The sequence below is a fragment of the Sminthopsis crassicaudata genome, chromosome 3 (genome assembly GCF_048593235.1).
Source record: "Sminthopsis crassicaudata isolate SCR6 chromosome 3, ASM4859323v1, whole genome shotgun sequence".
Lineage (NCBI taxonomy): Eukaryota > Metazoa > Chordata > Mammalia > Dasyuromorphia > Dasyuridae > Sminthopsis > Sminthopsis crassicaudata.
Window position 1 is genome coordinate 116,095,999 of NC_133619.1, and position 17,759 is coordinate 116,113,757.

General features: G+C 32.3%; 2 protein-coding genes across 4 annotated transcripts in view; one reads left to right on the top strand and one right to left on the bottom strand.

Annotated features, from left to right (window-relative positions):
• The window catches only part of BORA (BORA aurora kinase A activator), a 28,113-nt gene extending 27,332 nt beyond the window's left edge, over positions 1-781 (top strand). The window contains exon 12 of one of the 2 annotated variants that reach the window (XM_074299246.1): positions 365-781. In XM_074299246.1, coding sequence (XP_074155347.1) covers positions 365-415 — 51 coding nt within the window. In that variant the 3' untranslated portion in view covers positions 416-781. The remainder of the gene's footprint in view (positions 1-364) is intronic. The other variant, XM_074299247.1, reaches the window with a different exon arrangement.
• Positions 782-6,871: 6,090 nt separating this feature from the next.
• DIS3 (DIS3 homolog, exosome endoribonuclease and 3'-5' exoribonuclease) overlaps positions 6,872-17,759 on the bottom strand; it is a 39,563-nt gene continuing 28,675 nt past the window's right edge. For both annotated transcript variants that reach the window (XM_074299234.1, XM_074299235.1), the window contains exons 14-21: positions 17,259-17,386; positions 16,239-16,325; positions 13,689-13,845; positions 12,053-12,267; positions 11,227-11,395; positions 10,460-10,618; positions 8,966-9,088; positions 6,872-7,138 (exon numbers count right to left, since the gene is read on the bottom strand). In XM_074299234.1, the coding sequence (XP_074155335.1) occupies positions 7,055-7,138; positions 8,966-9,088; positions 10,460-10,618; positions 11,227-11,395; positions 12,053-12,267; positions 13,689-13,845; positions 16,239-16,325; positions 17,259-17,386 (1,122 nt within the window). In that variant the 3' untranslated portion in view covers positions 6,872-7,054. The remainder of the gene's footprint in view (positions 7,139-8,965; positions 9,089-10,459; positions 10,619-11,226; positions 11,396-12,052; positions 12,268-13,688; positions 13,846-16,238; positions 16,326-17,258; positions 17,387-17,759) is intronic.

Genomic DNA, 17,759 nt, shown 5'->3' on the forward strand with positions numbered 1-17,759 from the left:
TCACTGATTTTTACATGTGTATATTAAGATGGATTAAGAATTTCTGAAATAAACTGATTCAATAACAAATAGATAAATGTTTCCACTGTTCTATGTAATTAAGCAAAATAGATTGACTAGCATTTATATGGTACTTTTAAAGTTTTCAAACTGTTTCAAAACTAATTTTACCCTCATAGCAGTGGTAAAGTAGGTGCTATGATTATTTTGTAGATGAAGAAACTGAAGCAGATAGAGGTAAAGTAACTTGCCCAGGATTCTAGTGCTAATGTTTGATTCCCCAAAAGAATCTTATTGCTTTTATCATCAAATAGATTTGTTATCATTTTGTTATCAAAGTGTTCTCTCTCTCTCTTTTAATTAGCAGGAACATACAACACAAGGATATTGGAGGAAAACAGCACATCCTTCATAGAAATGTGTGTATCAGAACTATAAGACCATCACTGAATTACTAATTGCAGATATTCTGTGCACAGGCTCAATAATGTGATTATGATTGGGAGAAAACTGCCTTGATTACATATTGAACTATTTTTTCATTCCCTTCCCAATGTGAAAGTTGACACTGAAAACCAAATGGCCAAGTTGATGTTTACAAGGAAAAGGGCAGAAAAGCTCCTGAAACTTCACCAAATCACAGAAGTAGACATTTATTTTTATCATTAAATCTTTGTAATTACCTCAAGTGACTTGATCATAACTAATTTTTTTTTGTTACATGTGACATGATGATGATTTTTTTCTGATGTAGGGGATTAATAAATTCTTATTTTTCACATTTCTGTTTAACACTGCTCTTTAAACGGAAATTGAGTTGTTTTTCTGCCACTCCTTATTTGCAATAAACCCACAGGTACCCCAATAAACCACAGGTACCTCTTTCTGTATCTTACTATCAATTCTAAATCATTGTTTTTATTGCATATACTAATCACTGTCCTCATTGCTTATCATTACATCAGCTCTAGCCACTTTGACCCCTCCACATTGTTAAGTTCTGACAGAGGAAGTTAAAAAACTAGGTGGTAATTATCTACTCCCCTCTCAATAATTTATTTTGTTCTTGATTAGCTATCACATTCTCCACGGCACTTGTTCTGAACCTTCTTCCCTTAAGTACCATGAGATGGACCATCTTTCCATCTCAAAGTCTATGGAGTTCATACTTTAAAACTAAGGCCATTCTAGAGCAGCTACTTCCTCATCTTAGACCCTCTTATCTTTATTCTCTTCCTTTGCTCTAAAGGCCTTCACTAAGCTGGATACCATTTTTCTTCAACTTCTGAACCGGCCTGGCTACTGCCTGTCCTAAAAAAATAAGAACCACTTGATTCCACCTTTTAATGAAAGATTTCTCCCTACATGGTTTTTTCTGAATTTGGCTATATATAAATATATATAAAGACTATATATATAGTTTTATAATATTTCAGCTCTTGTTCATTTTACTCAAATCATTTAGAGTCTTGCTTTTTTATACCCCACTTCTCAAAGACTACTGATGATTATATATCTGCATTTCCTGACCTTCCCTCACCTCTTTCTTTGAGTTTTTGTCAAACTAATGCTGGGTCACCTTGTACCATTTGGTTATGTCCCAAGGTTTTTCATGGGCTTATTAATACCTACTTTTAATACATAATCATGTCTATGTTAACCGAATTTATATACCTAATTCTCATAATTCTCCTGAATTTCTGTGCTCCATCATTAAAAGCATTCTAGATTCCTTTGAATGTCCCACTTAAATTTTAAATTTAATGGTTTTAAAATAGAATCCATTGTCTTTTCCTCTACTTTCTAAATCTCTTTTTCCATTGAGGACATTGGCATTCTTCTAGTGACTCTAGTTCATATCCTTGGAAACAAACTTCTCAGATGAACTGTCAATATCTGTCAGTCACATTCATGCTGTTCTTAACACCAAGAGGTGTTAAGTTCCTGATCTTAGGTAGTGAACATTTTAACACCTCTTTTCTATATTACAGCAATACATTTCTGATTGGTTTCCCTGAATTCAATTTCTTCTCTGCCCCTTCCTCCCCAATCTATCACACAGTAGCTAAACTGATATATCAAAGCAAAGATTTGCAAGCTACAATCTGAGGGCCAAGTTTGGCCAACTTCCTGTTCTTGTGTGAGCACAAGAAATGACTAATTTTTACATTTCATGTAAAAATCATTCCTAGCACATGGACAGTAAAAAAACAGTAGCTAACTAGGTCTAGGTCCCCATATTCTCTCTACTCAAAAAGCTTCAGTAGCTGGATACCAGCCCCTGTTTCTCCACTTAGTAGCCAAACTGGTCTTGCTGTTCCGTACATATGACATTTCTTTTGCTATTTCCCAGGCTCTCTTTCTTGCTTGAAATGCCTACTTCCTCACCTACACCTCTTAGAATTTAAGACTCACTCAAGTTAATGTATCTTATTTACATAAGGCCTTTCTCAGTCCCTCAGTTACTGGTGTTTTCCCCTCTCTTACTGAAAATAAAATCCACTCCAAATTTTTTATTTATATGCTGTCATTTCCCAAAATATAAAGATCTCTGAAGAGAAATTTTTTTTCCCATTTCTCTTTGTAGTCCTAGTTCAGTCCATAGCATAGGTAAATGCTAGTATTAAAATGAATAGAAATATAATAGTTATGTTGGTAATTACTATGACATGTCAAATAGTAAAATAATTTGTTAGAACTAAAAGGGGCATTAAGAGATTAGCTAAAGGCCAGTTCCCTCATAGACAAAAACTTTTTCCACACACTCCATTTGTTTAGTGGAAGTGACCCAACTTCAAGAGATTATATGCTTGAAAGGCTATTCAGGAATGGTTAAACGTATTTATTAGCAAGGAGACCCACATCTGAGTCTCAAACATCACAATTAGAGGAATGCTACAAAAGGAAGTAGAAATAATATTTAAAAAAAATAAAAGATCAGAAAAGTAGCTGAATTATACCAAATATACACAGTGGGGGTTGGTGCTATAGGTAACACAGTTTTGGGGGTATTTATTCAATGACTGGTTTTCAAAGTATGTGAAGGAAAGGAAGATATCAAAGGTAATATATAAAAATCTTTGACTTTATTATTACCAAAAAAAAGCAACCAGGAGAATACCCATCATACACATACTTTCCTACTTAAAAAATTTGTTTTTGAAAAGTATCTACATACAAATTGAAGGCATTCTTTGATAAGGTGTATAGAAAAGATTACAAAGAAGTTTTCACAAAATTGCCCTTAAAGAGTCTTAACATATTTATATTAAATACAATTTTATATATACTTTTCTCCCCATTAGAATGTAAGCTCCTTTTGAGTAGAGATTATTTCACTCTGTGTACTTGTATCCCAGATACCTAGTACAATTCCTGGTATGTAACAGGCACTTAATACTTTATTGAACAAAGATGTCTCCTATGCATATGAAGAAATAATACAAGAGCTCTTGAAAAATATAAAAGTTGCAAATGTTGAGGTCTTCCAGATGGTAACATTTGTTTATAACATTATGCAGAGTGTAAAAAAAGATTCACAATCAAAGAGTCAATCATATGGGAAAAGATGAGCGGATAAAGAATACATATAGTGATGATAATGCAGTAGAATTAGTGGTATTTATATATTGGACAGATACTACTAATGAACAATTTTAAAGCCCAGAATTCAGCAAAAGAATATGGATTGCTTTCAGGAAACCACATTGAACATTACTGTGTGTAAAATACTAGAAGTTGATAATTACCCAAAAAGCCCATGGAGAAGCACATATTGTTTTGTCTGATTTTGCATATTTATTCTAAGGGTTTATTGGAGGGAAGAAAACAGGTGAGAAAGAGAGAGAAAAAACAAATGTCTGATAACTAAGAACGCAAATGAAAATTGCTTACACTTCTTAGTACCAGAGAGCAAAGTGAAAACAGAATTCGCTGGGCACCAACTAAAAGAAACTCCCAAATGAAAACTAGTAGGAATGTCAAAAGCCAGAATATAGAACTTCCAGGTTAAAATAAAGAAGAGAAGGCAGAGAGAAAATAAACAGGTAGAAGTACCAAGGAGCCACAGTTGGCAAATTAGCTTATCTAAAAAAAAAAATGCTTGGAGTACTAAAGAGAGCAAAAGATAAAGGCTGGAAGAACCACTTAGTAAAACGGAAAATGATCACATGGGTGAGAAAGTGGACATTCAATGAAAAATAAATATTCGTTATTAAAAGACCAGAGCTGAATATGATGAACTGGAAAGAACTACATCATGAAGTAGTATTTCTAACAGAGGGGAAGGAAACTGCCTCAGAAGATTAGTATCTTAAAAAGTCACTGAGGGAATAAAACAGGGAAGTTTTGTTATATTTTGGTCTGAAAATGAAAGGAGTGCAGAACACACAAGGAAAAAGGAAAAGAAGCTAAACTAGAATAATTTCAAATAATTATAAAAGAAATGGATGAAATTTGTAAGCTATACTTGAACATTGATCTGAAGTGGACAAATAAGGGTTGAATACACACCAAAAAAATTTGGTGCAGGAATTAAACTTTGGAAGATAAAACATGAAAGTAGACTTGGGAGGAAGAAAAAAAAAATCTGATTAGGAACTGAATAAAGGGAAGGAAACAATAGTGAATAGAAACAAATTATATAAAATATAGATCAGCAATATTGAGGACATTCAACATGCTCATTAAAAAGTAGCAAAGATTGAAAGTATTAAGGGATGGAAAAGCATGATTAAAAATCATAACTGGGAATGGGGTTAAATCACTTATAGAAGTAGGAGAATAAAATGAAATAGAAAGCAGAACTCAAAGACTCAGATAAAGTAAGAGATTTAGAGCAAATCTAGTATGCTTAAAAGATAACTCAAGAAGCAGGGGCAGCAATTATTTATAATTGCACATAAAAGATTTGATTAAAAGAGAAACAAAATACATTATGATAAACAGTAACGATACTTAATACAAGTATTTTCACCATATGGCATAGCATTTAATTTTATTAGAGAAAAAGTTAACTTCTAGAATGAAACAGAAAAAAAAAAAATTTTAACAGTTGGAGCTCTCAAGTTATCTCAGTTGGAGTCTAAGTTGACTTAGACAAATGTGACCAAAAGATAAGGAATTAAGGAGCAGAACAGAACTTTATAAAAAGTTATGTACATAATAGAAACTTCTGGAAGTTACTGAATGGGAACAGAAAAAATTATATACATTCTCAGGTGTACAGGGAACCTTTACATGACCATTAAAGAAAAGCATAAAAACCAAAGGCAGATAAATTAGCACATCTTTTACCACCAAAATGTACTAAAATTTATATTCAATAAAGAAATTGAAGAAAATTTTCTCTCAAAGGAGAAAATTGCAATTAGAGCTCAAATAGTATAATTATCCAAACTGAACAGAAATTAGTGCTTTCCAATAAAACTAATTCCTACATTTAATGATACCTGATTTGGATTGTGGAAGGAAGGGACCAGAAACTCCTTTTCCTCTCCCCTCATCCTGAGACCACCTGAGCTATATTTCCTATCATTCAGGGGCACTGAGGAGTTATCTACTCTGCTTCCTGCAATGAACCAAAGAATGGAGGTTTAATAGTTAATCAATTATGAAATATAATTCTTATAGCAGAAAGGGGAAAACTGCTGTTAATTGAAAAAAAAAAAACCTTAATTTTATAAGGTCTTTGTTCTGGCTCCAAACCTGACGTTAGCTACAACTATGCACTAGAAGGTACTCTTTATTGGCATCCCATGTCAATTATCGGTAAATTCTGTATCCAAGATAAAATTATGGGTTTTCTTTGTTTCTTTTCTTTCTTTTTTTTTTGGAAGCAATTGGAGTTGGCCCAGGTAGGAAGTTTTGTCACCCATTAGGAAGTGTTAAGCGTCTGAAGCCTTCTGACTTCAAGAGCAGCGCTTTATGCACCGCTGCAAGCCACCCCCCCCAAGTTATGAGGTATTTATAAAAGCCAAAGAATAGTTTCCTACTCTCCAGTACTGATGAATAATGAAGATTCTCCCTATAAGAAACAGTGCTATAAAAGATCTTTCAAAACTAAAAGCTTTTGTAACTCTCAAATATGAAAATTGATACCCCAAAAGGCTTGAATTATTCAGAAATTTCTTAAAATGATTCATAATTGCTATGCAATAGTATCATTCATCTTCCTTTTCCTTAAAGCTAATTTTACTTGGAAGTAATTTAGAATAAGTATGCTGTAGGAAAGGATCTCCACCCAGTCAAAGAATTTAATTTTAAAAAAGACACCTAAACATTGGAAGGGACTTCCCATATTACCGGAAATCCTACCAAACAAAGATTCATTTTGATCAAACAATTCTCTCTGGAAGGCTAAAGAGAAGGCAACCTCTTTCCTGTCTTAGGATATAATCAGATCAGTTCCTATAACAGCCGAAGTAGAATATGGACAGGTAATTTTCGGAGAAGGAACATAAACATGAATTCTTTCTAGAATGCCAAAGAGCAAACAAAGGACATCTCAAAGTTGGGGAAGAATAAATTATCATTATTCTTAACCATTTTTGTACTTTAGGCATTTAGAGGATATCCTGACTTTTATATCCTCTACATCCAGGAAGATCCTTTCTTCACTCTCCTCATTTAAAAAATCAGGAATTATTTATGCCAAATGAATCAGCTTTTCAATAAAGAGATGACTGCTCCAAAATAAGCCACTAAAGTAATTGGCACTTCTGAAGTAAATTCATTTAAATGATCTTTATCAAGGTCCCTGAAGTTGCTGTTCTTTCAATATGTAAGTGATGGGCATTCAATTTAATTTTTCTGCATAAATAATAGTTGTATTACATCTAGAAAATGAAAAGAGAAATACTTTTCTCAAAGATGATGAGAAAGACTTGAAGGCAATTGTTTAATAAAAATGCAAATTTTAAAAATGATTAAAATGCACTTTAAAGAAACAAATTAAATTTGTACCAGATACTTTTAACCATAACTTGCCAGTGTTTTTCTCCAATGTTACAAAAAGAAATCAATTTTGTAACAGTCTTTTTTCTGTTAGATACAGCTAATTTTCTAACTTGCTCCTCTTTTTTTCTGGTTCTTCAGTGCTTGAGTTCGGAGAATCAATAGGAACGCTTATTCCTGGTATCTAACAATGCAGTGGAAGAAAAGAAAATTATAAAAGCATAAGAAACTGGCTGTTATAATATCCAAAAAATATTAATTGCCAACAAAAACAAATTACAAAAAATTTCAAAAAGTAATTTATAATAATTTTACAAAATTACAAAAGTTATAACAAAATTACAAATTACAAAAACAAATTATTTTGCTTATTGAAATTATATAATTATTTCTTGATTTCTGCTAGTGTTGACTCTAAATTTCTAAAAAAAAGTGGTCTAAGAAGATGGGTAAGGGAAGGTAGGAGACAATACTGAAATGAACTTTAATTTTTTTAAATTTTCCCTATCCTTAACTTCCTGCCACTGTTTTTCTTTTAATCACTCTTTAGAAAATAACAAAGGAAAAAGGCAGATTTCTTGATTTTCCTGAGATCAAACTCTTTACTCTTTTCTCTCCCCACCCATTTCCCTACAAAATACCCCAAATAACACAGATACATTATTGGTGGAATTGTGAATATATCCAGCCATTCTGGAGAGTGATTTGGAACTATGCTCAAAAAGTTATCAAACTATGCATACCCTGTGATCCAGCAGTGTTACTACTGGGCTTATATCCCAAAGAAATCTTAAAGAAGGGAAAGGACCTGTATGTGCAAAAATGTTTGTGGCAGTCCTCTTTGTAGTGGCTTGAAACTGGAAACTGAGTGGATGCTCATCAATTGGAGAATGGCTGAGTAAGTTATGATATATTAATGTTATGGAATATTATTGTTCTATAAGAAATGACCAATAGGATGATTACAGAAAGGGCTGGAGAGACTTATATGAACTGATGCTGAGTGAAAAAAGCAGCTCCAGGAGATCATTATATACTTCAACAACACTACCATATGATAGTTCTGATCGATGTGACTCTTTTCAATAATGAGATGAACCAAATCAGTTCCATTTGTTCAATAATGAATAGACCCAGCTATACCCAGTAAAAGAACTCTGAGAAACTACATAGCATTCCCAATCACTCTGTTTTTGTCTGCCTGCATTTTTGATTTCCTTCACAGGTTATCTGTACACTATTTCAAAGTCTAATTCTTCTTGTGCAACAAAATAACTGTGGATATGTATACATATATTGTGTTTAACATGTACGTTAACATATTTAACATGTATGGGTCTACCTGCCATGTGGGGGAGGGAATGGGGGAAGAGGGGAAAAACTGGAACAAAAGATTGCAATTGTCAATGCTGAAAAATTACCCATGCATATATCTTGTAAATAAAACACTATAATTTTAAAAATACACCAAATAGAATATTTTAGTACACCAGTTATATTAAGAAACTAAAAAAGCAATTATCCACAGCTACTGAAGATAAAATATGTAGCAAAGACCTTAAGTAGGAAAAGTGATATACAACATTGCAATTTATTTAAAAGTCAGCAAAACTAGGACTCAAAAAATTTTATTGCATACTGAAAACCCTAATAATTCTAATGGGAACATATTACTGAAATGATGGTGGAAGTTAATGAAAAAACAAATTTGATAAAGCCAGTATTTAATGCAGACAATTTTCAGGAATCCATCTAAAGTCAGGTAAACCTATATACATGTTAAGTTTCTGTGAAACATACTAATTTTTAAAATCATTGTTGATTAAGATATGACAATGACAGCTGAAGACATTTTCATTTTGAAACTCCTAAATATTAAAATTAAAAGAAGGGAAGGCCTTAAAAGAACTTCTGACCACAAATAAGTTTTTCTTCTTAGACCTTCCATAAAAATAGTACACATATATTATTCTGCCACAACAAGAGTACTTATTTTTAAATCGAATCTTACCTGTGGTTCTATCAGACACATGCGAATTTTCTGATGCTGAAGATTGGATGAGTCTAAGGTGATTTTCACTTTAACTTTATCAAAAATATGAAATTCTGTGTCTTCTACTTTTAGTGAGGGTACCTAAATTTTATGAAAATACATTTTAAACATTTTTCATTGCTTTCAGACATCTGAAGGATCATTCTTATTGCTTATATCTTTTGTTCAATTAAAATATTTCATCATCATAAGCAATGTGATGATCTGGTCAACTCTTACAATGGATGATCTGGTAAAACCAAAATATAAACATGTATTCTTTTACTTACACAATTTCTTTTCTTCCAATCATGTTCTCTCCTTACCCTACCCATATTTCTAATGAAGATTATTACTATGAGCTGCCTAAGGAGTTCAAGATTCAAAAGCTTTTGAATAATTCTCATTGACTTTCTCAAGACTATTTACTAAAAAAGTTACTTAGCAGTTAATAAAACTAAGAGAAATTCATCTAGATCCTCAAAAGGAAGAAATTAATGTGATTGAAATGTTACACTGATTACTGTTTCCTGCCCTCTAATTTCCTGAATTTTTTGTTTTGTTTTTCCCTTAAGGAACTTGGTTAAGTGACTTGTCCAAGGTGACACAGATAAGAAGTGTTAAGTGTCTGAGGCTGGATTTGAATTCAGGTTGTCCTGATTTTCGGGCTGGTGTTCTACCTAGTTTGCCATTTAGCTGACCCCTGCCCTTAAATTTGAGGTTTAATTAAGCAACTTAGACCCAGAAAAACAGGAAAGTATAGCAAAATCAGCTAATTTCCCATAACATTAGAAATAAAGGGAGAGAGTGGTTTATTCTGATAGCCTATGAGGGACCTAGAAAAACAGGCGATGAGGAGGGAAAAGAAATACATGAGAGACTGAGGGATCAAAGAAAGAGAGGCTACCCAAGGGATGCAAAAAATATCAGTTCTCTTCTTGCCATGGAATTACTGACTTTAGGTAAAGCTATTTAAACATTTTTCCTTGAAATTTCTTTGTATGTAGGTAACATACAGGATGGCAAGTAATAGAAGGCCTGCCTTAGGATTCAATAAGTTCTGATTTTAAGCTCTGACACTTGCTTATAGTGAGACGAGGAAGAGATAAGTTACTACTCTCAAAACTGTGGCCAACTCTCTCAAACTATAAGCTTTGGAACATTTGCTGATCTGCAGAAAACTGCTTCACCAAAAAATAGCCTATACCAATTAAATAACTGATCTGGAATTAGTAGAAGGCAATGAGTTATAAGAGTAAAAGTGGCTAATTCAGTTAACCCAAGTGAAATATGGTACACCACAGTAACTAACACATTGTCAAAAAGGAAAGAAGTTCTTAATCAATATTTGCAGAATGACAAAGAAGCTGAGCTATTTCAGTCCTCAAATCCATTGGATGCATCATTATTCTTCTATAAGGTGCAATGCAGAGACAAAGTATGCCAAAAGAAAAAATATATATAATAACATACCTCCTCATCATAAGCAAGTCTTGGTTTTGGTTTGTCTTTTTCCTCAAAAAATACAGTTCCTTCTAAACCGAATTTTGGAATTAACACTACAATAGCATTTTTTCTTACAAACAAAATATAGGCTTCTTCATTCACTATTCCTTTATTTTTGAAGAACAGCTATAAGAAAAAAGAAAAGTTATTTCAGTTATTATTTAGAAAAAAAATTTTTTAAACAATTGTTAATTACTAGTTAGATTTTTGCATGTGATGTTACTATATTTTAGTAACAAGTAGCAACTATACATTTGTGATTTTTTAAAAAACTTTCTAACTATTTAAACAATGGAAGGTTATAGGATCATAAATAAAAAGCCAGAAAGTACCTTAAAAGTCATAAGAGCACAATACTTTCATTTTAAAGATAAGGAAAATAGGGCACAGAGTACTGACTTGTTTAGACTCTGAGTGAAGTTTTGAATTTGTCTTCCTGACTCCAAGCAGGCATCCAGATGTCTTATTTCCAGAATATAATGAATAGGGGAAGGGAAAGATTATCATTATAGGCTAGCTAATTCATTTTCAAATACTTATTGATTTTTGGAATGGTGAAATTGGTGAAAATTAAATTATTTTAATTAGGTAGCATCCTCATAAACCTTTTTGTTTCTTTTTGATAACATTTTAAGGCCCTTGAATGACTGACTGCATAGTCTTAACTTAGAGGAATAAAATTTCTCTTTCAATCATTATTTATATATGTATATTATATATAAAATGAAACCAACCTGTGTATGAAATGCGACAGATGCTCGTTGTGCATACTGTGCCATTTTGTGTCGGAAATTGAGATTTTTGCACAAATCCGCTAGCTTGTGTTTATTTGTCAGATCTGGGTAAGTAGAGTCTGCTCCTATAGCTACTGCCAAAAGCCGATGTACGATTATATCTGCATATCTTTAAAAATAGGGAAAATAACATTTTCACAAATCAACATTGTCTTCCATTCATTTTATAGAATGCACATAATTACACTCTAAATTTGAAACAGTTTTTTAAAAATAGTTTTGACAAAGCAAGCAGAAACACTTGCAAAAACAACTCAAAGTACATGTAAGTTTTATTGTACAGGTTAAAAAAATATTCCATCAAGTGGATATCTTCAACATAAAGAAGATCCAACTCACTTCCAGTTGATCAATGATGGACAGAAACAACTACACCCAGAGAAGGAACACTGGGAAGTGAATGCAAATTGTTAGCACTACTGTCTATCTACCCAGATTACTTATACCTTCGGAATCTAATACTTAACGTGCAACAAGAAAATTGGATTTACACACATATATTGTATCTAGGTTATACTGTAACACATGTAAAATGTATGGGATTGCATGTCATCTAGGGGAGGGAGTAGAGGGAGGGAGGGGATAATTTGGAAAAATGATTACAAGGGATAATGTTATAAAAAAAAAAAAATTACTCATGCATATATACTGTCAAAAAATTTTTATAATAAAGTGACTACATTTTCAAAAAAAAAAAAAAATCCATCAAAACTTGATGTATCACTTGTATTTTCTCCTCTTTTAAATTTTATGATTTTAAAAGTACCTTCTGATGGGTGAAGTAAAATGTGTGTATATTGGTGATGCTAAGCCATAGTGATGAAAATCATTATCCATTCCAGAACAGAAATAAACTGCTTGCATCATACAGCGAGTGGCTAATATTCTGAAGAGTGTGTTTAGATATGGGAAATTAGGAGACTCCACTTGGTCTAAAGAGTCAGCCAAAGCCTTTGCTGAATCAGTCTTAAAATCCAAATTCTGTAAAAGAAAAAAAAAGGGGGCGGGGGGGGATGAGGAGAATATCATTGTTCCATTTTTATTTTTAAATTAGCATTTCAAATATATAATACTACCATTAATGAATTCACAAAAGCCCACTACAATTTCAGAACAGAAAATATTTTGAAGCAATGTTTTAAAATTAGTTGTTTGGAACTTTAAACATATTTTCCTATAAAAACATTATAACAAATACTGATTAAGTTCTAAGACTAAGGGATGGATATCTTTAACTAGTAACATAGTTGAACCATCATACTAGCCTAAACTCTGAGATATGAATATAGGAATTATACTAGTACTAATAAAAAAATACCAGTAGTAAGGAAAATTTTCCCCCTTCATCTTGTCTTCCTCTTCCTTTTCGAAGGCAGAAAATAAGAACAAAACCCTACAGTGGCAAAGCACTGAAACTAGATAAAGTCAGGAGAGATTTAAGTGCTTTGTTACCCTGAGTAAATACAAATGCTAAATTCTCTGCCAATTTTAAAACAAGTTTATTGTCACTTATTATCTCCTAGGCTTCTAGAAGGCCAACAAGTTCTTAAAAAACTAAGGTGTTTTTTTTTTTGTTTTGTTTTTTAGGAATACTGAATTTTTATCAGAGATTGACTCAAACTTTTCATTTTACTGATGAAGAAAGTAGGCCCAAGAGATTAAGTGACTTTTCTACATTTATTTCTGAGCTGAAATTTCCTCAAAGTGAACAACAGAGAATTTTATTCTGCATGTCTAATAAAAGTATATTTGAATTTTCTAGATTGAAGTTTGAGATTTTGGACAACACTGTTAAGAAGAATATTACTACTCAAGTTTAAAGATCTAAAGTACAAGGACTCTTAGAATTTGCAAAAAAGAACCAAGTTTTATGTCTACTGAAGGAAGTTCCACAACACTTGCAATTTATCACTCAAGGAGTACATTCCACCTAAAGTTAGTCTCTCAATGCTTAATATAGTTAACTACCTGGCTAATGAACTTCTCATAAATGCTTGATTTAAATTCCTTCCTGGGATAGAAAATGGGAAAAAAAAAAGAGAAGAGTGGTTTATGTTTGTTTGTTTTTTTAACAATTTGGAATTTTATGACTTTCCTTGGTTTTTTGGCCTTAGCATCTTGAAGGAGCCTGTATACAAAATTTGGGGAAATGACATAAAAAACAGAGACAATGATACTAATAACAAACAAACAAACAAAAAAAAAAAAAATATGTGAAACTACAAGGCAGGCAAACTAGATACAGATACAAGAATTAGATTATCTTAAGTCAGAAGCATCAGAATTTTTGGTATGTTTAACAGTACGTTAAAACACATAAAATCCTATAAAAGTGAACAAGTGATTTGCTATTTAAATTCAATGAGAGTCATATTAAAAAATTGAATGCTGGAAGAATTTACTTTGGATTTAGCTGCCTTCACAAGGACTTCATAATTTGATGGAGGAGGAGCAGGATGTTTTCTAAGCAGGGCATGTTCAGAAAATTCTTCATGGATTTTCTTTGCAACAGAGACATTGGCAAGTAACATAAACTCTTCTACCATGGAATTTGTTTCTCTGTCAAATGAAAAAGAATGTCAGAAAAAGAGAACTCAAATTTTTAAAACACCATAATGGAATATTTAACAAACCACATCAATAATGGAGGATTTAGAGGATCTAGTACTAAGTATTAGATTTCTTTTGAGGGGGTCCCAGGTTTGAATGTGAGTTCTACCATTTTCGAGTTGTTGACCTTAAGTTCTGCATTTGTCAAAGTAGGTTCTAGATGACCTCCAATGTCTTTTTGAAATCTAAATTCATGACCCTACTATATAGCATTAATTAACTGTACATCTGTATACACATATTTTAAAAATTCAAGTCCTAAAGCTTTTTCATCCTCAACACCTTTCTCCAATGTTTTTGATCTCATCTAAGATTTTGACAGTCGAGATCCACCTGTCTTCTCAGGATCCTGTTCCTCTGCTTTAGGCCTCAGTTTATTCGTATGCAAAAGGTAAAGACTGAATCTGATGGCTTATAGTCCTTTCCAGGTTAAAGTCTTTGATCATATCTACTCTGAACAAAATCTTATTCCCTTTTCCTGACATTATGTCTCCCCCCCATATACCTAATAGTTTTTCATACTTAAGTTTCCCTTGATTTCTGCCTTAACCTAGGAAATAGACTAAAAAAGGGAGGTGAAAGATGAGTGCCTAAGAAAGGGCATATTTTCCCACAAATCTCCTAATCAATGTGCTGAGAATCTCAAAGCATACCATTCAAGTTATTTAACTATTTTTTTTTTTTTAATCACATAATGGAACAATTTCCATTTCTGGGCATGCATACTAAGGTGCTGGTGAGTACAACACCCAGGTAGAAACATTCTCAAAGTTCTTGGTGACAGAATTCTGGAGTTCTGAAAAGAGATTAGTGTTCTGAAATTTATATTTGAAGATCATCTACAAAGAGGTGATGCTGTTGTCTGTCTTTTGTTCTCATAGATGACTATGATATCCGGGAAGTGATACCATGACATGCAAGTAATTGGAGCTGAATTCAAGTCCTGTTTTGGACACCAGCTCCTTGACTCTGAGGAACTCATTAAATCTCTCTGGATCTCAGCTACCTCATCTATAAAATAAAGGGGTTGGACCAGGTAGCCTCAGGGGTACTTTTGAGCTCTATGAGAAGGCAAAAATTGAAGACATGGGAAATGGTACATCTTAAAATGAAAACAATCTATTAATAGTATAAACATAATAATGAATTCTAGAAATTGAATTAGAACATTCTCTCTCTCTCTTTTTTTTTTTTTATGCTGAGGCAATTGGGGTTAAGTGACTTGCCCAGGGTCATACATCTAGGAAATGTTAAGTGTCTGAGACCAGATTTGAACTCAGGACCTCCTAATTTCAGGGCTGGTGTTCTATCCACTGTGCCACCTAGCTGCCCCAGAACATTCTCATTTTTACTGCTACCTACTTTTATGGATTACCATATAGCCAAGTAATTTGCCACTTTGGGGCCAACATTACTAATAAATTGATTTACTATATTTAGGTATGTTGGTCTTCAAATTTAGGATTTTGAAAAATCTTTCCATCTTATGCACTAGCCAAAGCTTACATTCCATAGATATAGATTTACAAATATTTAATAAACAACAAATAAACCTTTGAATGACTTTTAAAATATTACTTTTGTTTCTGACTATCCCTTTTCTTCCCTCCTCTGAGGCAAATCCATCTTTATAACAAAGAAAAATTAAGATTAAAAAGTATTTCAGTAAAACCAAGCAATACTACAACTAAGTCAGACATTAACATAGTATTCTACAACCACAGTTCCAAAACAGCAAAGACAAGAGAGAGATTCCACTGACAAAGGACTTCAAAGAAACGAAGGCTACCTTCATATCATAATGAGTATGATTTTTATGGAACACAATGGAGAGATTCAAGATACATTTAAAGAGACGTGCACATGCTCCATGAAATATATTAGAGGCAAACAAAATGTCCATGAAGTGATGAGAAAAGGAAATGGGCCAAGTTAATCAAGAAATAACAGACAATTTGAGTATTACCCTGTGTTTAACCCCAGTGTTAAAAAGCCCAGACAAAAGCCTCTAGGCTCATTACACTATAATCTTTAGAGGGGGGTTATTACCAGATATGCATAACACCTTCAAAATGAAAAAGTATCTTTAGGATCTGCACAATTAGAATAGCCACACTAATGAGGTCACAAATACACTAAAGCATCTTTTAATAGCCAAGGGAAAATAGATCTTACATACACATCATATGTTATATGTATATGTATGTATTTACGTATGTGTAGAGATGTAAAGAGAATACTACAGTGAATATTTTAGCTTTATTTTAGTATTCATTTTTATTATTTTAATAAATTCTAAATGTTCAAGTTGAAAATCTAAATCTTATTTAAAAAGAACATACCTAAGTTCTTTTGTCTGAAGATCTATTGGGTCATGAGTTTCACTGTCCACATGAAATCGAACTTCAGGAGAAGAAAGTATCAAAGCCCTATAAGGAATTAACCAAAAATGATTGGTCAAATGTTACAGTCAGAAATTTGAAAATAATTCTGATTAAGAACTGGAGAATTTGTACAACAGAATCTTCCTGAAGGTCTTAAAATAACATAGTAGACTCTCTGTAAACATTATTTTCTATTCTGGGATATAACTACTACTCTGGGAAGCCTAAATGCATTAAGCACAATAAGTACTAGTGAAAAGATTTATATAATCTAGAAAAGTGACTTTCAAAAAGAAAACATAGCAGAACTCATCCAAAGAAAAGTAGTTTAAGTAGTTTCTTCCTTCTGGAATGTTTTTATAATTCTTCACATTTGTCTTTTTTCTCTTAATAATTATTTACTGAATCAGAAAAAAATTAGAATTGTTGGAGAAAAGTTTTATTAGGTGATCTCAAGGTATAGTTTGTTTCTTGTTAATGGATAGAGGCTACTGAAGAAGAATTTTAGACCTTTTACAAGCCATCTTATTATATAGCAGTTAATAAAGACTAAAAATAGAGAAACTAAATTGATGGTTTCACTAGTATAAGAAATTGCTGATAAGAAAAGTACTTTTATTAATGCACATCAGTAATTTCTAATGCTCAGAGCATTAGTCAGCAATGAGAGGTTATGTGACTTGTTCAGAGTCATAAGACAGTACATGTCAGAGAGGAAACTTGAATGCAAATCTATCTAGTTCTGAGACCAGCTAATATACCATACTTCATAATATTTAATATAAACTTATCATATATATGTATATATATATATCCAACATATATAACATTTAATATAAACTTAATTACACTGTTTATTACACACTTGAAATATTTGCCACACAAATGACATATTTCTCTATTATACATGATAAACATGGTTTTCTAGCTTAATAATAGTACTGAGATTAGAAGTAGCCAACAAATAAAGAAATATACCCTGCATCTATTCTCCGCCTCTTCAGAATTTTTGCTAGTTTATTTAGTCCACGGAGACTAGTGGTAATATCATCATTCATGGTTGCTGAATCAATTCTCATTTGAGCTTCTGCATATGTAAGGGAAGCCTAGAAAAGAAGTTGTGAATTACATTACAATTATGAAAAAGAAAAATTAGAGTTGTACGTTCCAAACTCAGGTGGTAATCTAAAATCCATAATGTCAAATTACTTAAAATCAATAATGAAAAGGAAATATAGAGTAAAGATTCCTACTTTTTTAATCCTGCTATTTCTGACCTATTAACCAAACATTTATCAAAGCAGACCCTTATTATCTACCTAAAGTCAATATTGCATTGAACTAAAAAGAAATTATTTTATTTCCATTTCCTCCACCCCCCACAATGGTTTAGTTTTTCACTGAAACCTAAGAATCATTGTGAACTAAATCATGAAAGTTTAAAAACTGGCCTAAACAAGGACTATTTCTGCTCTCATA